This window comes from Semicossyphus pulcher, unplaced genomic scaffold, assembly GCF_022749685.1.
Source record: "Semicossyphus pulcher isolate SPU_LCO1_2020_fin unplaced genomic scaffold, fSemPul1.0.p SCAF_19, whole genome shotgun sequence".
Taxonomy (NCBI): domain Eukaryota; kingdom Metazoa; phylum Chordata; class Actinopteri; order Labriformes; family Labridae; genus Semicossyphus; species Semicossyphus pulcher.
The window spans coordinates 16,033,114-16,052,209 of record NW_027211692.1 but is presented as its reverse complement, the minus strand read 5'-3'; the positions used below and the strand labels follow the sequence as shown (position 1 = coordinate 16,052,209).

Genomic DNA, 19,096 nt, shown 5'->3' with positions numbered 1-19,096 from the left:
CCTCATCACACAGCAAAAAAAAAAGGTGACAGGAGCCTGCTACTGGTTGAACAAGAAATGTAGCTGTGCAGGGTTGTGTTTTGCAGATGTGGATATCTTTTGGCTGGTGGGGTTGTCCAGAAGATTTGCATTTTACACTTTCTCAGGGATGCTGGCATCTGGAACAACTTTCCAATGAAGAAAAGCAAAATAAAAATACCACAAGGCTGAAACAACGTCTCATGTCCTTCTTTTTGTAAATGCTTTTCGCAAAAGGTCACATTCAATTTAAGTCCCACTTAACTCACATCAGTGGATCAAATCAATATGTGTTGTGTGAGCAGGTTTGGTCTAGTTAGACAATTATTAACCCTTCAACTCAATTAAGCATATTAGCTTCTTTGAGCTCATTGTTTTTATTTTACAGAACACAATTTTTCGGCTTTAGTTGACTGTAAACTCTGAAAAAAACTTTATTAAACCAACTCTAAACTTCTTGTCCAGCACCAAACGAAAAACTGACTAAGTTAGAAACTCACTGGTGAACATAATGAAGCATTTAACTGGAATAACAGGCAAACAATTCCTGCAGGATGTGGTGAAGACCAAAACTGAGCTAAAAGCAGATTAAATATTGGAGACAATCAGAGGCCTGAAACATGCTAGCGATGCTCAGAAGCTGCCATTGTTTGAAAACTAAACAGTATTATATGGTAATATTATGTCAGAGTAATGTGGACAGGTTGCGCTGCTGCCCCCAAGTGGCCATAAAAGATTAATTCTGCTTAAGAACAACTTAACTGATAGGCTACTTTCACTGTTGAGGTGTACAACCCTACAGAGCTTAACCCAGAGACGATATTATATGTGAATTTTAGGAAGCTTAATGCACAGTTTGCACTGACAGGAAAGAGTCCTCTAACAGCGACTTTAACAGCTGATTTAGCACACATATCTCCCCTTAAAAAGTGGTAGCAGCACATCTAAACAAAATATCATTTCAAGAGGTAATTTTTTGACAGTTGATGCTGACCATTATCTGTGGGATGAGCAACGAGTATTGAGTAATCAGTTACAGCTCCTGTCAGGAGCCCAGCCATGCACGCGCTGCTGTGTGAGCAGATGACGAGGCGCGCAGACTGTCAGCCACGCACCACCGCTCGGTTTAAAGCCAGCGGATTTGGATTAAATAGCTTGTGAGAGAGCCGATGAGCCTCGCGCGCGGGAGGGTGGGAGCTGAGGGCTGATTTTTATCTTTTACCGGATCGAGAAGGGGAGGAGGCAGGGAGAATGAGTTATTCTTGTAGCAGCACAGAGCCTGTTTGCTGCACGGTGTATTAGCCTGCGCGCGACTAAAGGCTGCGACGCAACTAAATCGGCTCCTGCGGCGACGAAGCCGAGAGCATCAAAAAGGCTCAGCTCCTGCTCCAGGTTGCGCACCGATCAGCCCTCTTCTGTTGGACATGAAAGTGCAGCAAGGCTGCAACTCAGCAGACATGGGGATCCCGGTTACAACTGAAGAAGAACTGCGCAGAAATACCGTAATAACGCCCGAAGATGTGCTGGGGCTGCAGAAGATCACTAAGAGTAAGTAACCGGCTGCTGTAATTGGCAGGAGGAGAAGAGTAGTTAATGCCGTACAGTTAGAGGAGATTAGTTCAGACCATCTGCTGTTGCTTCCTTGGTCATAGTGTTGTTCTAATGCAACATTTCCCCTGCGTTAATCGAGGAACTACACACAGATACCATGGACAGCGACACAGTCTGGAGGGTCTCTGTAGCTTTAAATAAGACTTATCACTTTTAACCAGTGTGTGTTACAGTCATTGAGCTCCACAGGTTAACCCAAGGACACTTAGCTGTATGGGTCTTTTAGCTATAACACTTTACCTATAACATCAATGTTTGTGTGTAGGTGTTAGCATGTTTGTGGGTGTTTCTGACACGCTGTGTAGGCATAGAAACCGAGTCCTGTTTGCACTTCCTGGTGTGCTTCTCAAATCCTGCTAAAGGAAATCTGGCTCTCACTGCATCCTCACCTCGAGACACCTGTGGCTCTGAGGGACTGGAACAGGTGGCCAGAGATGTGATCAGCTGATTATAGCTCGTCCCAGACAGTAAGTCAGCTGGGACAGATACAGGAGCAGAATACTACCAGCAGGTTATGGAAACGGTGTGCATATTATGTCATGGAGAGGCTTAAGGGAGAATGAAAGTCAACTAGTAGGCCTGTTTAAAGACCCTGATCTATCTTATAAACATAGAACCGTACACGGTCACCGGGATTGCATATTTTTTATTGATAAAATTAGGCTTTTGCTGGCCGAAATGTTGCTATGAGATTGGGAATCAATGGGTTAAATTGTGTAAGACACGTTTGGGTCTAAATTGCATTTTTGTCACAATTATTAATCCAATGACACCTACAAAACCAACTAAGCGCAATTAGCTAATAAATAAAAGTCAAGGTAATTTCCAGTCAATTACATTCATTCGCATATATGTCAGTGAATTACAGTCAAATTTTCTCTGCTTTAATTCCCTCTGAGGCCATCATACCTGTTCTCATGTTGCACCCTCAGCAGGATAGCAATACCAGCTCCCCCCCATCAGTGCAATTATACCTAAATAACTCATGATGGTGCTGTAATCTCCACTCTCCAATAACATCTCAGTAATCTGGATTATATCAGGAGAGCTGTAATGCAGCATTCTGCAACGAAGCAATGCACCTTTGGTAATTATTGACCCTGGAGTCGAAGTGTAAATGGGTTTGTTTATGTAGTGGATATCAGTTGGAAATGTTGTTCCCGAGCTAATTGCTGCAAATTGAAATAAAAGATCTAATAGGTGTAAAATTCACCAAAAATTATATATTTTCTGTCAGCAATGACGTTTTTGTTAATTTGAACCCGAGCTGGATGATATTCGGGTTGAACAAATGGATCAGTGTTGCATCTGCTTCCTCCTTTCCTGTGAGAGCACAAAAATGTCTCCCCGAGGCCCAATCGTTTCAGACATCAGACCGTTCAAAACACCTTTACTGCAGAGATAAACAAAGTGTGCAGCACAATTTTACAATCATTTTCTGCTGCCAGAGGAAGGAAATTGCAGTTGGGAAAGAGGGGAGCAGAAAATGTTTCGTCCTACAGTGTAAATCACTTTTGTAGCTGTGCTTTGGGGAGTTGAATGCCAGCATTTGGGGGCAGCCCAGCTCGAGTGTGTCGGGGTGGTTCAGTGCTGATAAGTGAGGCCCGGCACCTCATTGTCACACAGGCGGAGAAAAGAAGAAATATAATCCAGAGAGGCTCTGCTGTGATATAAAAACAGAACATTATCAGTTTACTGTCTACATGATGGATGATCTGTGATATGTAGGCAGGCAGACATAACCAGAAATACTGATGCTGTTACAAGTGACATGTTTAACCTTCTTATAGCAACAATTACAGCTACTACTGCCAGGCCAGAGAGGTGTGAAAAACAATTATGCATGCTTTTGATTTCAATATATTGTTTGTAATAGTGTTCATGTATGTGCACTGAAGACAGGGAAACAGAGAGAGGGGCTCCTGTTTATAAGAAGAGAAAACACTCTTTAGTCTTTCATTGTACTGCAAGAGTTTTCAAATATAAACCATGAGAACTAAGATCAATAGTCAAGCAAATTTACAAGCATAACCTCTATATACAACCTAAAGTATTTGTATTTCAAATGATGGTAGTACCTATTTTATTCATCCTCTATCAGTTCGGCATTTATTATGTTATTATTAATTAGACATATTTCGCATACGTCTTGGACTTGACTGAAATAATGTCACAAATCTTGCAGCCGAGTCTCAAAAATATGAAAATCCATATTGCCATGAGTTGGAACTTGTCCAAATTTTAATGGTGCTTTCACCTTATTCCAAACTTCATGAAAATCAGGCCAGTGGTTTTCCACTAATCCTGCTGACAAACTTAGAAAGGTCAAACAGACAAATGGCAGTGACAGCCAACATTTTGGCGCATGTAGAAATGTGAACTCTTCAGTCCGGTCATAGCAACTTCAGAGCTCCAGATCCCTCAGTGTTAGCAGGGTTTCAGACTGAAAACAGCCCTGTGGTAAAACATTGCAAGGGACTAGGATGGCTAGCAAGTGTTGTTAAAGGTACTAGTGTGACAACCAAAAGACATCAAGCGGTTTGTAAGACAGGATTGAACAATCCTGGAAAGTTATGGCAGTGGCATATGACAATTTGCAAGGTAAAAAGGACATAAAAAGCATGCATATATACAAAATAGTACACAAAAAAAACTATGCTCGACTTTTGCTGCAACTTTACACTTGTGTTTTATAATCAAATACATGCAAGTGTAAAGTTGCAGCAAAAGTCGAGCATAGTTTTTTTTGTGAGAAAACTGCAAAATTCCTGTTTTGCACAAATTTCAAAGCTGGCCTGCAGTGGAGGGAAAGTAACAGCAGGAGGGAATTTAAAACTAAAATGACAATTATGTTGGAAAACAGTCTTCTGGCTTGGTGAACTCTGCCGAAACCACACATTAACTTCAGTTAAACTTTGATATATGTTATAGCACAGAACATATGGAGGGATAGGGAAGATGACAGGTTTTATCCAACCTCGTCTAATGTTTTTGTGTGTTTGAAGTGAGCGCACAAAGGTCAGTAGTGGAAGGCCGGCAGTCACAGGATAATGGTGCACACTTTAGTTGTCAAAGAAAATCATGGTGTTGCATGGGGTTTAGAGAGAAGCGTGTATCCTGCTACTTCCTGCATGAAGTCGATGGGTTTGGATTAAAAGGATCTTCACTGCTATGTAAGTTTGCCTCATCCAGATAAGTTACTCAGTCTGGCTGCTATTACACTAATTGGTGATCAATTATTCGCTGTTAATAAGTCTGGGATACAGAGCAGTGTTTTATCAGTGGAGGGCGGCCTCTCCACTCTGTGATGTCTGCCAACACAATGGATACAGCTTTAATTAAAATTGATTGGTGCTGCCTGTTCTTAATCTCCCGTGTACAGCTGTCACAAGGTTACTGTTCCAGGGCGATTCGACATGGAGACAGACGGCTGGTTCCATCAGCATCAAAATCGACACAATTTCTTACTTTTGAACTTACCATAGTGAAGGTGCAATATTTAGGACTATACTCTCCAGTATTTCAAGATCCATGTATCCGAATTGAGAGAAAGAGTTATATTTATTAAGCTAACTTGGTACTACAAGGGTTCTTTTTGTGACTCCGTCAGTGGGCCTTGACCCCCAGTCAGGAAGTTACCTGTCTACACCACTATGGACTCACCTACCGTTGTGTGGAGAAAACGTGCTTTAACATGCCCCACACACTCCTCTATATTACGTTCTGCTTGTGAGTGACAATGGTAGTTTACCTGAGACAGTGAAGGCATCACCTTCTCCTGATAGGATGAAGTTTCTAAAAGATCTAAATCAGATTAAACGGGGATGATCCTGAACAGCACAAAGCCAACCTCATTTCCTTTTTTTGCTTGTGTTGCAGAGCTGGGAGCCGTAACTTATCATTATTACTAGTGTCCCTACAGGTTACCCTATACTGACCCTGAATGTCACAGAGTGGTGACCTTGCGTATGTGTGTCTGTGTGTGTATGTGTGTGTACAGGGACAGAGGTTAGATGTGTCTGTTCACCTGAAGAACAGACACGTCCTAATGAGCTACTTATACAGTAGAATATTTCCAGGTTGTAATTATAGTCTGATGATTATAGAACCTCTCCGTCTGACTTTATTGTCTTACATGTGAGCCCAAATCTTCTTCAGCTGTGAATACTTATCTATTTATTCATTTGGAGAAATTGGGATACATTTGCTTACTTGCCAACAGTAACAACAGTAACCCGCTAGATGAGAAGAATTATTATATACTTTAGTGTCTGTGTGATAAACATGAAGCTACAAGTAACAGCTGGTTAGCTTAGCTTAGCAAAATGACTGGAAACTGGGAGAAACAGCTAGCCTGCATCTGTTACCTAAGAGCTAGGAGTTATTCAGACCTGCCCCCAAAATTACAATTGCACAACCAGATTTTGCATTTATTGTAAGGTGGTGACCTGTAGTAGCTGTTGGTCAAGTGAAGTATAGTAGCCTAAAAAGAAGAGGACAGAGTGGATGGATTTAGCAAACACATGACCTTCACCCAGGAATCCACTGTTAAGTCATGTGTGTAAGTCAAAAGTCATTGTTGGCTTACAAGGATGCATACAATTGCTTACATAGCAGGTTTGCTTGTGCCAAGTACCTAATGTAGCTAATGCACATAACTTGTGTAACCTTGTAAATCCAAATCCTTGTCTTGTGCTAAACCTAACCACATAGTTTTAGTCTGTAAAACCACACAACAACCATTACACAACATGAGCGTGTGTTGACATGTTTGTCTTGCTTTCGCTGGTTTGGGAGTCACTGGCAATTAGCCTATTCTGCTGTCTAAGTATGAGGATGTGTTGTAATAATTGGACTATTAAAACATAACATTTGAGCTTTAATAAGGCTGGTGGATTGTGTTTGCTAGCTGTTTCCAGCCAGAGCTAAACTAACTCACAGCTAGCTGTAGCTTGATATTTAAGATATGAAAGTATGCCTCCGCTAGCACATTATGTCTTAATATATTATAATTTGCTGTACTCTGGACAGAATAATAAAGCCAAGAAAGACAAAAAATGTTTACTTCCTTCACCCTTGTAAAGAATAGTTTGACATTTTGGAAAATTCTCTCATCTCAGTTTTCTGTATGCTAACCATAAAGCTACAGCCTACAGAGCCTACAGAAAGTTAGCTTGGCTAGTCAAAAAGACTGGAAACAACTAGCAAATAAAGTTGACCTCACAACATGAATTTACACGTTATGTCTCAGTTGTTTAATAATTAGTGAGGTGGTTAGTAGGCTCATTTGATTACCTTTACACTGAGCCAAGCTAGCTGCTCACTCTTAATGCTGAGCTAAGCTAGTTTTTGTTGTTGTTGTCGTCGTTTTTGCCTTGTGGTTCAGTGTCACTCTCAACCAAGGAGCTTCGATACAATATTATTCTTCATAAAACCCTCTCACAGAGGAATGTTATTTTTTTCCCCACTCAGTGACGCATACCGGAGAAAGATAAGAGGAGCGAAACTCATCTGCATTCAGCTGCTCAGAACACAACCTCTGCATGAACTTGAGCGTTTGCCAGCTTGCCTACAGGTGCTTTTAAACTGAGACACGAAACACTTCTTCACACACAGGTGCACTGTATATCATGGTATGCACATTAAGGTGTAATGCTAATGTCAAGAGCTCCCTCCAGCTATGGATTATTTCATAGTGAAGACAAGTAAACATGTCTGCATTGTTCTTTATCATGTTCTGGGATTAATTCAACACTTTCCCGGCATTGATCAGTGACTACAGAGTCAAACGGAAAGAATAAGTCTTGTGAAGTCAATCCCTGTCGCTGAAAGTCGGTAACTCCAGGCTAATCTTTGGGATTAAGGAGCTATAAGCGGCAGCTCGCTTGCTCTTTATGAATGCCACTTTGGTGTCAGACAAGCTCTGTGTATCTGAATACAAGAACACAGCATTACTCAAGACTTGTGCTAATTTTACTCTCCGCCTAACAGAGATTTTCACAACTGTGATAACACAAATTTGCAGTTGGTTTTTGGGTCTGTGACTAATGTGTGTTAGCATAAACAAGCATGTCATCAACAAGGCTAAAAATAAGATAAAACATTCATGGGAATCACAATGTGGTGAGATCCTGATTCATGCAGTGCATCATTGTTGTCAAGCAAAAGGAGGCCTCTCAGTCTATACGTGGAGGCCTCAGGTATAGCTTCATCTGACAAGGATCATTTCATTAGCATGTCACTGATGCCTAACCTGAGATACTCTCCTTTGATTCGCTGCTGCACCTTGTTGTTGCGGATCAGCCAGGTGGATGAGGGGAAGGAAAAAGACTAATCGAGCTGGCACACTATCAGAAGGAGCGTTGCTAGGTGACAGTGTTGAAGGAAGTGAAGTGGAGCACTTCGTGTGTGTACGTGAGAGTGTGCGTGTATGTGTGTAATTGAAAGACAGAAGAAAACAGAAAGAATGAACTGGGGTATGAATATTATACTGGAACATTTTACCCACACGATTTTAAGCTTATTAGTACTGATGCATGTTTTTTAGTTAAAATTATTCATTCTCCTCTCTTCCAATTAGAGGAATGAGTTAAAAAAAACAATCTTTGCAGTATGGATTTCCTTTTCACCTCACACTACAACTTGTGTAGTTTTTATTTCTTTAAATTCCTAAAAGAACTGTGTACATTTAGGGGGAAATACACTTGCAGAGAGTTAGATGATAAAATAGTTGTCTATAAGTGGCTTGAACAACCAGCCAGTTAGCTTGGACTAGCATAAAAACAGTAAACAGCTAGCCTAGCTTTGTCTGACCAGCATCTTTAAAGCTCACTTATTGTGTTGTAATATCTCATTTGTTTAATCCATTTAAGATAAAAAATAAATTGGTTTTAAAGGAGGTCGTGTGCCAGAATATTTAATCGGAATCTAAGCTTAATAACTGATTGCTAACGGTATCTCTGTTTCGAAAGGATAGACGTAAGATTGGTTTAAATGTTTTAAATTGATTGATTTTGGCTTAAAGGTGAATAAGCAATGTGGCATTAACAATTCTACATCTGCAGACATGCCTCTGGAGTGTTTACATTTCTTTAACCACCTAGTCCTAGCTGGAAGATGTTGTTGATGTGTTGGCTATTACAAACTGTAATCAGAAGCTGAATTTCTATGTGTTGAAAGCTGTATGTCTTCCAAAATCTATCTACACTTTGACAGATAAAATGTTTCGCCCAAATTAGAAATGTACTATGTAATGATCCTATTCCCAATCCAAGCCTAGACATCTATTAGCATGACAAAACAAGGCCCAGGTTAATCGTAAAAGAAGACTGGGACAAACTGCAGTCTGCTAAATGTGTCCCATGTCCCGCTAAAACTGTAAATGACTCTCATTATTCAGAGTGTGTTTTGTTCCCTCTCTCCCCCCACACCTCATTTTGTTGTCACTGAATAATGAACATCTGAGGAGGGTAGATTTTAATTAATCTCTAAAAGACAGTACGGTAATTCATCATCAAACAGCTCCATGTTTAAATGCCATGAAATCAAAGTATATGCAACTCAGAGTGGGTAACGATCTCTGGGTTTCATGTGACTGTAGGCGGGACATGGTTATGTGATCATGTGTGGATACTCCACTGGGTAAAAGTGACTTCACTTGCTTTCCTATCAGATAAAACGCTCCATCTGTCTCGTTCAGTATGTTTGGCAAGTCGCCACCATGATTCACAAAATACATCTATTGGTCATCTGCCCACAAAGAGAGCTGCTCAGTGACAGTTGCACAAGATGCACTCAGAGGACTCTGCCAAAAGAGTCTCAATTAGGTTTGATTTTTTTGTCAAACACAATAAAGTCAGAGGATGACACGTATTTTATGGGTGTAAATGCTTAATTTGTATTTCTGGATTTACTACTGAGGGAAACAATAGTTTCTCTCAATAGCCTGTGGAAACATTAATCCTCAATAGCCCTCTAACTATGTGATAAGGGTTTATGTACATGCTACTCAGCATCTAAAAAGTATGAGAAATATTGTCTTTCTAGTTTTCGTATTGTTTTTGTTACTGATGTTGAGTTTGAATTTGGTAGGGTTACACTTGCAAAATAATCATAGGGGAAAAGTCACACAGCAGCTATACAGCTGTTTACACTAAGCGTAAGCTAACAGATGTTGTGTTTGTGCTGTGGTTGTTTTTTTTTAGCTGGCAGAATTTGATTTGGATATAGCAGTGGCAGCGCGCACAACTCCAAAAATAAGTTACAAAGTATCGTTTCGGGTGCACGGAAAAAAATGAAATCCAGAAAAAACAGAAAGCTCCGGCACTCACAGGATGGCTGAAGACGGCATAAGAGCCGGTTTTAAATTGCTCGGTCACGGAACAAAGAAAATGGAAAAACAATGTAAAAGAATCCTGGCATTTGCAGCAGCTTTAGACGAGGAAATCGTACCCTTGAAAAATCGAAAGGATTAGCTTCTCCTCTGCCATTGTTGTTGACAAAGTTGATATCTGAAGTCCTGCCCCCTCTGGATTTTGATTGGTCATTGAAGGAGAAGTGGCATTGAGCAGTGGAACTACAAAAAACACCAAGGCCAACCTGTTTTTGTGCTTCCAGTACAAAAAACACTGTTAGTGGACACAGGCCCTTAGCCTTGAGAATAAATAGCGGCATTTCAGCAAACGTTGGGGCAGGTTTGGCAAGTAGCCACCACCAATTCATGAAATACATCTGTTAGCATGTGTTTGCTAACGTCTAACTATGATATGGATGGCAAAGCATTTTGGGCTGCAGTGTGCTGATTGTCACATTTGTTTTTGCTGTGTAAGGAGCCAGGGAGATGTCAATCAAAATGTGATCAGCCACGCCCACACAGATTAAAACAATGGTCTAAACAGCAAAATGAGCTGGTTTTGACTTTGACATCATATATACATTTTTACAATTTCAGAGCAAATTTTATTTTTTTCACGAGTTCTCCCTGTTTATCTGTGAACCAGCCATTGAAGCCATGAAACTTGTAAAGACTCGTGCATAACTAATAACTACAAAACGGTACTTTTTTTGTTCCCCCCAAGAAGTGATTAGTAACACTTTGTAGCTTCAAAGTTGTTGCTTCATATTTATCCTCTAATAACTTACTCTTTTTCTTGTCTCTCAATTAAAGTGGTGCATCATACACAACACTGAGTAACTACTCTGTATTGTGTGTTACTACTTGAGGTGTTAGAAATACACTAACATTAGTATTGAATGAGTCTTTACTAGTTTTGTGCTGCTCACTGGCTGTTTCAGAGTTAATCAGGAACGACGCTGGATACTGGAATAATTTAATTCACTTTAAAGCCCACACAAGAAATGAAAGTGGGCAGCATTTGTGTTCAGTGCTGCATGATAACAAGAATAATTTCACAGTGTCAGCAGGAAAACACACCGACAAACATCAATGTAACATATCACATCAATCCTCCACACTGAAAATCACGAGGAGGCTGCAGCTACTCATCTGCGTTTGCATGTCCATGTCCTCGGCCTATGACCAAGTGTACATGTGGATTCAATGACTCATCTACTGTCATATAAAACAGGAGCATTAAAAATATATTGCTGGCTATAAATCATGTTATGGATGCATTATGATCGTTTGGAGTCTTTAAGTATTAATGGTTTAAATTAATCTCACACTAAGTCTCCACAATGATTGGCTTCACATCAGTAAGTACTCATAAATAGTGTGTGAAAGTGTGTCCTTGTTTTTGCTTTCGAATAACCACAGCCCCCGACTAACAGCAGGCTTACAGTAATATTCTCAGTTAAGCTCCTCACATGAAATGAACTGGCACTAGAGGGCGCTGCTTCAAACAGCAGCTCTCTAACCCGCTTACTGTCGTTTGAAAATAATATAAAGAGACTTCCTGACGTTTCTGAGTCAGAGCGGCTTTGCATGTGAAGGTCATGACCTGTCTTGTGATGCTCACCATGGAAACTGCTCACATCCACAACATAAACAGAGCTGAGCCGAGTGAAATGCACATGCAGAAAGATGCAATGGCTGCTTATACTCATAAGTGTAGCCATGTACATGCAAGGTTCACATGCTTCCACTGCACGTGTGCATGCTTATATACAATGTTTACTGATTATATTATTTACACAGCTAACTACCAGTCTACAGTCATTGCTGATTTGGTCATTAGTCCTTGATTGGAATCAATCGAGACATGTGGTTGTTGATTGTTGATGAATTAATGTTTGCAGCAATTAAATTATTCAACTTATTTTCTGATTTTAAGTAGCTAACGTCATCATCAGAGTTACTTTATCAAAGATAATGTATTATGATGTGAATTTACATACAAGAAGATCTATTTGAATGGTGAGGCATTGTGACATACTGAAACCCTAAACACATCACACTCTACATCGCTTTAGTAAAACATATAAGGTACACTACCAGTCAAAAGTTTGGACACATTTTCTCATACAAATGAATGGGAAAGTGTGTCAAAACTTTTGACTGGTAATGTATATTTGCCTTTAAATGATCTCAGTAAACCCTGCGTCTTGTCTGCAAAGGTCAACGATAAACACAAGATGTTCTGTAATCTTTTCTGTAGTTTGACCATCAGAAATTGTCCGCTGGTGCCGGATGTTCACCCAGCTTTACAGCTTAACATCAGTGTTCAAAATATCCGCTCCACTGTATGAGCTCCTTATAGTCCTGTTCCACAAGAGGGCCGCTTTTAGACCAGGTGTCAGGTAAAGCATACTGTTCTTTATGAAAAGTCTATAAATACCTGCAGGCAGGTGGCTAAAGCCTGCATGGCCCATCTGCTCTGTAAAACCTCAAAAAACAGTACATTATGCTGCAGCGTGTGTGTGTTAGTGTGTGTGTGTGTGTATGCAGACACATGCGCATTTGAGTGAGTGTTTACGTATTTTGACCTCATTGTTGCCCCAGTACTGTCTTTTTAAATGTGTTGCATGAAATCATTGAAGACCCTTTGACCCTTATGCAACATAGACTGCCAATAATAACTGCCCCTACCATAACCCTAATGAGATAGTGTGTGTGCGCTTGTGTATATGTGTGTGCGTGTGTGTTGCAACCAGTCGGTACATGTGATGGTAAAACACAATAAGCCTCTTAGGCCTAATCCTGCTCCATGGGGAGGGGGGTGTCTCACTCATGCTCATGCACTCTCTCTCTCACACACACACACACACACACACACAGAGTTCCAGCATGGTCAAATGTGTCATCCTGCTCGGGGTACTTGGCTTTCTGTCTTGCAGTGGGCGTGTCAGCAGTATTACAATAAGGAGATGTGTGTATTGCTGTTACATTTTTTGCTGTAGTTTTGATTTGATGGCCATGCGCTAAATAAAAGAGAAATTCATGACATAACATAACTTATAAAACAAGAAATTGAAGACAAAAAAACACATTTAAACACTAAAAATTAAATGCATGAAAAGTAGAAGATAAACATTAAGGAATATGATAACTGCTATTAAATAGTTAATGCATTGCGTGGTACTAAACATGAAGGGCAAATTGTTTTTTACGTGTAAAAATAAAAAACAATAAGATTAATAATTCAAAAAATAACATAGAATAATTAAGTTAAATTAAAATGTACAGTAAGAAGATAATGTTCCAGCTACTTTCATCTGCAGACAAGAAACAGGCCTACAAGTAAATGAATGAATGAACGTGGTTTAATGAGGTGCAAAAAGATGCACCTGCTGTATGACATGGGGCACAAGCATGCAGAAAGTTGTGATGTGAAACAACAACGTGGGCAACTATAGAGGCACACCATGAGGGCACATTGTCTCACACGTAGGAGTGTGTGGAGGCCAACTCATTTTCCAACATGTATCATTTATCCACTGGATGAGCACCCAGAGGGCACTTTATCATTTTTTATCTACAACAGGGGCATCCATGAGGGCACTTTTGCAGCGTTTTGTTCAGGCATGGGAGCACCAGGGGGGCAATTGCTCCCCTTCCCCTCCCCCGAGTACACCGCTGCCTGAGTTAATCCATTTGTTTTCCTGTCTTCTGAGGAGGAAGGAGAAACTTTACCCTGAATTATACCAAGATTAAGAGCATGCACGCAGTGAGATAATTACTTGGACATCACTGTTATTGTCCTTTGTTTCCTGTTGAACGCTTTTGTGTATTTTTTATTTGTTCTAATATTTGAAACCGATTTTATGACGAATAACTGTCCAACTGTATCTGACGTGAATTTCCCTGATGTGATTCAAACACCAGAAAGAGTCGGATTGCTTTGTCTGTTTGTTTTACTAGACACACTGTATCGGTGTAATGTATAAATTGGCTTAACAACACAAAACTGGAGCAGCCGTGTGTATAAATCCTCTTGAATGAGTCTCATGGTTCATATAGTTTGACCTGGATGGAGGCCTGAGATCTTATTAGTGCTACAGAGGTACTTGCAAGGTGTGTGCGTCTATGGCCCTTCATGCAAGGTTACAGTGGTGAGCATTTAAGAGATGAAAAGGTGAGGAGAAGGTGTTCAGCGTGGATGAATGTGAATCAGATCTGTTCAGACATGCTAATAGCAACAGATATTACTGTTTCAGAGCTGAACTGCAAAGGTGACAGTTTTTAATAAGCCTGACATGAAAGGTTGTGATAACATAAAGAGAGTCTGAGTGTAGTATTGTTTGAGAATGCAGCCTAAAGGGTCTGTTCTCTCTTTTACAGATTATCTTTGTTCTCCGGAAGAAAACGTCCACATGATCGACTTCACCCGGTTTAAGATCCGGGACATGGAAACAGGGACCGTCCTCTTTGAGATCACCAAACCCCCAACACCAGGTCAGACAACAGATACACAAATTACATTCAAAATACTACACATTTAAAACATTAGATACAAAAATTATGTGTAAGATTTTATTGTCTAACTGTCTTTTCCTCAGCAGGAGGCAGAAAGCAGTGTGACCCCAACGCCGGCCGTTTCGTCCGATACCAGTTCACCCCAGCCTTCCTGCAGTTGCGGCAGGTTGGAGCCACGTAAGTTAACATTCAGTGCGTGTTAGATCTATCCAACGAAAAGCCTAAATGATGCGTTAATGTCCGCACTGAAAGCAGACAGATTTCCGATGTAGGAGGTGTGTGGGCTTCGGTGTGGGACGACAGGCTGACGAGGACGAGTGTGAACACACAGAGCAGCGCAGCCCCCCCAACACCCCCCCGCTGAGTCACGAACCAAATATCTGTCAGTGTTCCTGAGTGGCTCTTCATCAGACTCCCACTCTGTGACCGATTCAACTGACACATTTAGATTATTTAGGCTCAATGAAAAAGCTCAATGTATATTAATTATCAAGTGTTTTGTGCAGCAGATAATGCTACAGGTTTTATGTTTCTACTCAGCATCGCACCTGAGAATAGCATGTGTCAGTTGTTCTTCTGGAAGGTCAGTATTTAGGGTAATTATATTCATTTTTACAGCATGGGTCTCTTTTTCATAGTTTCGGCCTTCATTCTGATCCTCCTAATCCTCTAATAAAAACATTGTATTCATAAAATATAGTTGCAACATCACTAAAATGAGGTTGTAAACAAAATCCCAGGTTAGTCTCACTTTTTTCTATTTTTGCCTCCGAATTAAGTAATTAATCGGGATCAACAGTTGGCTTATTTGCAGCCTGATCAAGTGACTCCTTGTTTTTCTTGCCTCAACTGACCTTGCTGTAGTGGTTGTATTTTGGTGAGTGCAAGTTATCATAACCGTGAGACATGATGGAAAAAAAACAACAAAAAAAGGCCTAAATTGAAATAAACTGCAAGAATCCTTTAAAGCCCTAACATGCAAGTGGGGAAGAATTGTTGTTAAATACAAATGCCCCTGCTAGCAACCGGCTTTATCATGCTAGCAACTCGACCTCTGACACAATGGGTTAACTTGGCTTGGCTATGAGTTGACAACTTTACCAATACAGATAAACATCAAGAAGTTGCTACAACACAAGACATCACAAGCAAGCTAATATTGCATTGTTGTTCAACAGCAGCAACAACAAAAAGCTAACACGGCTAAAAGCCATTCCTCTGTCACCATCCTCTTCAGTCTCTTTGCCACTGCCTTGATGTTGTATTGAGAATGCAGAGATAGCTCTTTCTTATATCTAGCTGAGGCAAAAGGTTGAATTCAGTGACTGAATCAGCTGCGTTGATGTCTAGCTGACAGCTAGCAGCACCCACTATAAAGCTATACGACCCTAAGAATGCTTAACTTTAAAGGACCAGTTCGCTGATTTTCAACCTCAGTTCTATCATGCTATTATGGGGAGCTAATGCCATTATGGTAGGAAATAAATGCTCTGTGCCTTTGGAGGACGCTATCCGCTTCTCCAATGGGCCCTAGAAAACCTCCATCAGACTACGTAAAACGCGTCATCTGGCGGAGGCCAGGGAGCTCACTAAACTACACTTCCTCAATCTAGGACGCCCGCCTCCGATGTCATGTCTCGTTCAAAATCTTCAGGTTTGAAATGTAGACTGCAGACCTGAAGATTTTTAGACGATCCACCGGTATATACTCATCCTAGTTGAGATTCTGTACCGCTCTGAGCCATTGCAGCGAAAACGGTAATATTTCACTCCAGCATCTCTCGCTGGTGCCGTTTCTTTCAGACTGAGGGGCGCAATGCATGCTGGGTATTGTAGGAATGCAGAATGGCCGAAACCACAAGCTGTTTGTACAACTTTCTCCACAGCTATGGCGCCAATTTCAAATATTATTGCTTCAATCGATTGCAAAGAACACCAGCTTTGACTGACAGTGGCTTTTTCCAGGGGGGAATACTCCATTAAGCCTTAATATCATTTTAATTAAATAGGTAAGTTATATAAAAATTCACCCCCCAGTTGTCTTGATAAGAAAGATTAGCTTTTGTAACCAAAACAGTTTTTTGGACCAGGCTGTAAACATGATTAATTCTGCTGTCAAAATGGGCATTCTGAAAGGAGCCAGCCTCCTGTGGCCACCTGAGGAACTGCAGTTTTTAGCGTTTCCTTGTTGGTTTTACTTCTCAGCCCTGGAGTTTGCCGCTTGGTTTAAACAGGTGGGATTTGAATGAAAGAGGCGCCATTAGAAGTCAGTGTACTATCACGATTATTTTTAATCTTTTATTCTAAGGTCAAAAAGTTGCATTATGTTGACTTAAAATGTACCTGACCTCTGAGCAGTCCTGAAAGTTTGTATTTTTACATGCTTCCAGATTGGTTCATAAATGTTCTCCCCCTGTCTTTGCAGAGTGGAGTTCACAGTCGGAGATACACCAATCAACAACTTCCGCATGATCGAGAGACACTACTTCCGCGATCAGCTGCTCAAGAGCTTTGATTTCGAGTTCGGCTTCTGCATGCCCAGCAGCAAGAACACATGTGAGCACATCTACGAGTTCCCTGCGCTGTCTGAGGAAATCAGTGAGTGTCACCATTCTCCGACACTTGTAACCGCATGAGACAAATACACCCACACAGAGATGTTTTATTAGATCTAACAGGATTTAATGATGCTGAGTGCTGTGTGTCTCTTCTTCTCTGTCAGTGCGAGAGATGATCCTGCACCCGTATGAGACGCAGTCCGACAGCTTCTACTTTGTGGACAACAAGCTGGTGATGCACAACAAGGCAGACTATTCCTACAGTGGAGGGCCATAGAAGAAGACCACCCTTCACCCTTTACTTCTCTCCATTTAGACATTTTCCATAATCCATGCACCTCTTCAGGACCAGAAACAGATGAACTGATGGACGATTCACACTCTTCTCTCTCTACTGTTAACTCAATGATTTCACATTCAGGTATTCAGCTGCCAGACCAATAGAGTTTCTCCCTCTGCCTCTTTGCAGGAACATTGAATTCTAGCAGTTTTATCATCCGTGTGTGTGAGTGAGTGTGTGGGCAGCAAACACATGCAGTGTCTGTACATGCTGTTGATTTCAGTCTGTATACGTGGGTTCCTCTTGATCAGAAAAACATTGATTCATTTACATTTTGTAGGTTTTGATAGCGATAAATCTGAACAGAAAAAAGGGGTATCGAGTGTTTGTCAGACAAGGCAGAGAAACGCCGCGACACAAAGAAAGAAGTAAAGTTACAAACCCATAGAGACTTACATTCGTTTAGGTTGTATAGGAATCTCATTGCGTTTTTACTCCTGAAGTTTCTTAAATTTCTAGTAGCACACATCTGAATGACTTTGGTCTGCCACAAACAGAAACGTGTACTTTGTCTAAGTGAATGTGTCATTTGTTGTGTGTTTTCATGTTCATAGTACTACTACTACTTCAGGAGTATTTTTTAATTAAATAGCCATTTTTAAGTGTCAGAAATCTACTTTAGCCAAAAGTCAGATACCGATTTTGATATCCAGTACGTTCTCTGTAGTACTGCACACTGTGTATACTTTAATTATGATAAATGTTTGAAGTATAAATGAAAAGGATGTAAAGTTTTGACAGCGGAAATTCCATCACTGCAATAAATATGGGATTTTTTCGACATCTTGTTATCCATCTTTTCTGCAGAATATGAAACATTGCACTGAATAAAGACAGTTAACACAGTCAAATTAAAATGAAGTATGCAAGAGGTGAGGTATACTTGTGCTGTGTTCTTGTTTATCAGTTTAAAGGGGGGGTATTATGCTAATTTCAAACTTCATAATTCACTCTGTGATATCTGTGGAGTAGCTTAGCAAAATTAACAGTTAAAAAAAACTCATTGTTCTCACACTGGTGCTCTGTGCAGGCCCTAATGCAGCCCCTGCCTGAAATGACTCAGTCAGCTCTGTCCCTTTAAGAAACCCCACCCCTACAAGCCCACTTTCTTCTGATTGGCCATCTCTCCGTGATGTCACAAAGTGCAGCTTATTAAAAAAAACAGTCTGGCGTTCACAGCAGCTTGCAGACTGAGCTGAGAGCCTGGGGATTACTCCAACAACCTTTTCCCTACAGATTTGAAACTTGACCCACGTTTTGTATGAACATCCAACATTGTAACATTATATATGTAATTGTCTTAAAATGTGACACAGCATTATACCCCCTCTTTAAAATTGAATTTATTTTATCAACGTTGTTTTCCTCACTTTTTCTAATGAGATGGAAAAGATTGATTTTGAAATGACGGGGTCACATGGTTTACTTTAAATCAAACAGTGTCTTCTGCAGCCACAACAATCTCAAACAAAGCACTAATTAAAGATTTTCATACATGTTTAAAGACAGGAAAATTATTTTGTTTTGATCTATGATTTATGTCTGTTTTCATTTTGTTAATTAAAAGATGTATGAAAAGGGATGGGTGCCGAAAGCCGGTATTAAACAGGCCTCAGGGCTGAATTACGTAATACCACAGCATTGATAAACTTAGACGTTATCGGTTCTACTTTTGGTACTGGAGAAATAAAGAAA

The 19,096-nt window shown here is 40.4% G+C and overlaps 1 protein-coding gene across 2 annotated transcripts; it reads left to right on the top strand.

The window, feature by feature from the left end:
* Nucleotides 1-1,372: 1,372 nt before the first annotated feature.
* On the top strand, nucleotides 1,373-18,785 carry unc119a1 (unc-119 lipid binding chaperone a1). Of its 2 annotated transcripts, none has more exons than XM_069668517.1 (5): nucleotides 1,373-1,566; nucleotides 14,369-14,482; nucleotides 14,590-14,680; nucleotides 16,929-17,101; nucleotides 17,226-18,785. In XM_069668517.1, exons 1-5 carry the CDS (start codon nucleotides 1,443-1,445, stop codon nucleotides 17,336-17,338), a joined length of 615 nt encoding a protein of 204 aa, XP_069524618.1. In that variant the 5' UTR covers nucleotides 1,373-1,442; the 3' UTR covers nucleotides 17,339-18,785. The 2 variants fall into 2 exon arrangements, with proteins under 2 accessions (XP_069524618.1, XP_069524617.1); XM_069668516.1 differs by having other exon boundaries at nucleotides 14,587-14,680.
* The last annotated feature ends 311 nt before the right edge of the window (nucleotides 18,786-19,096 follow it).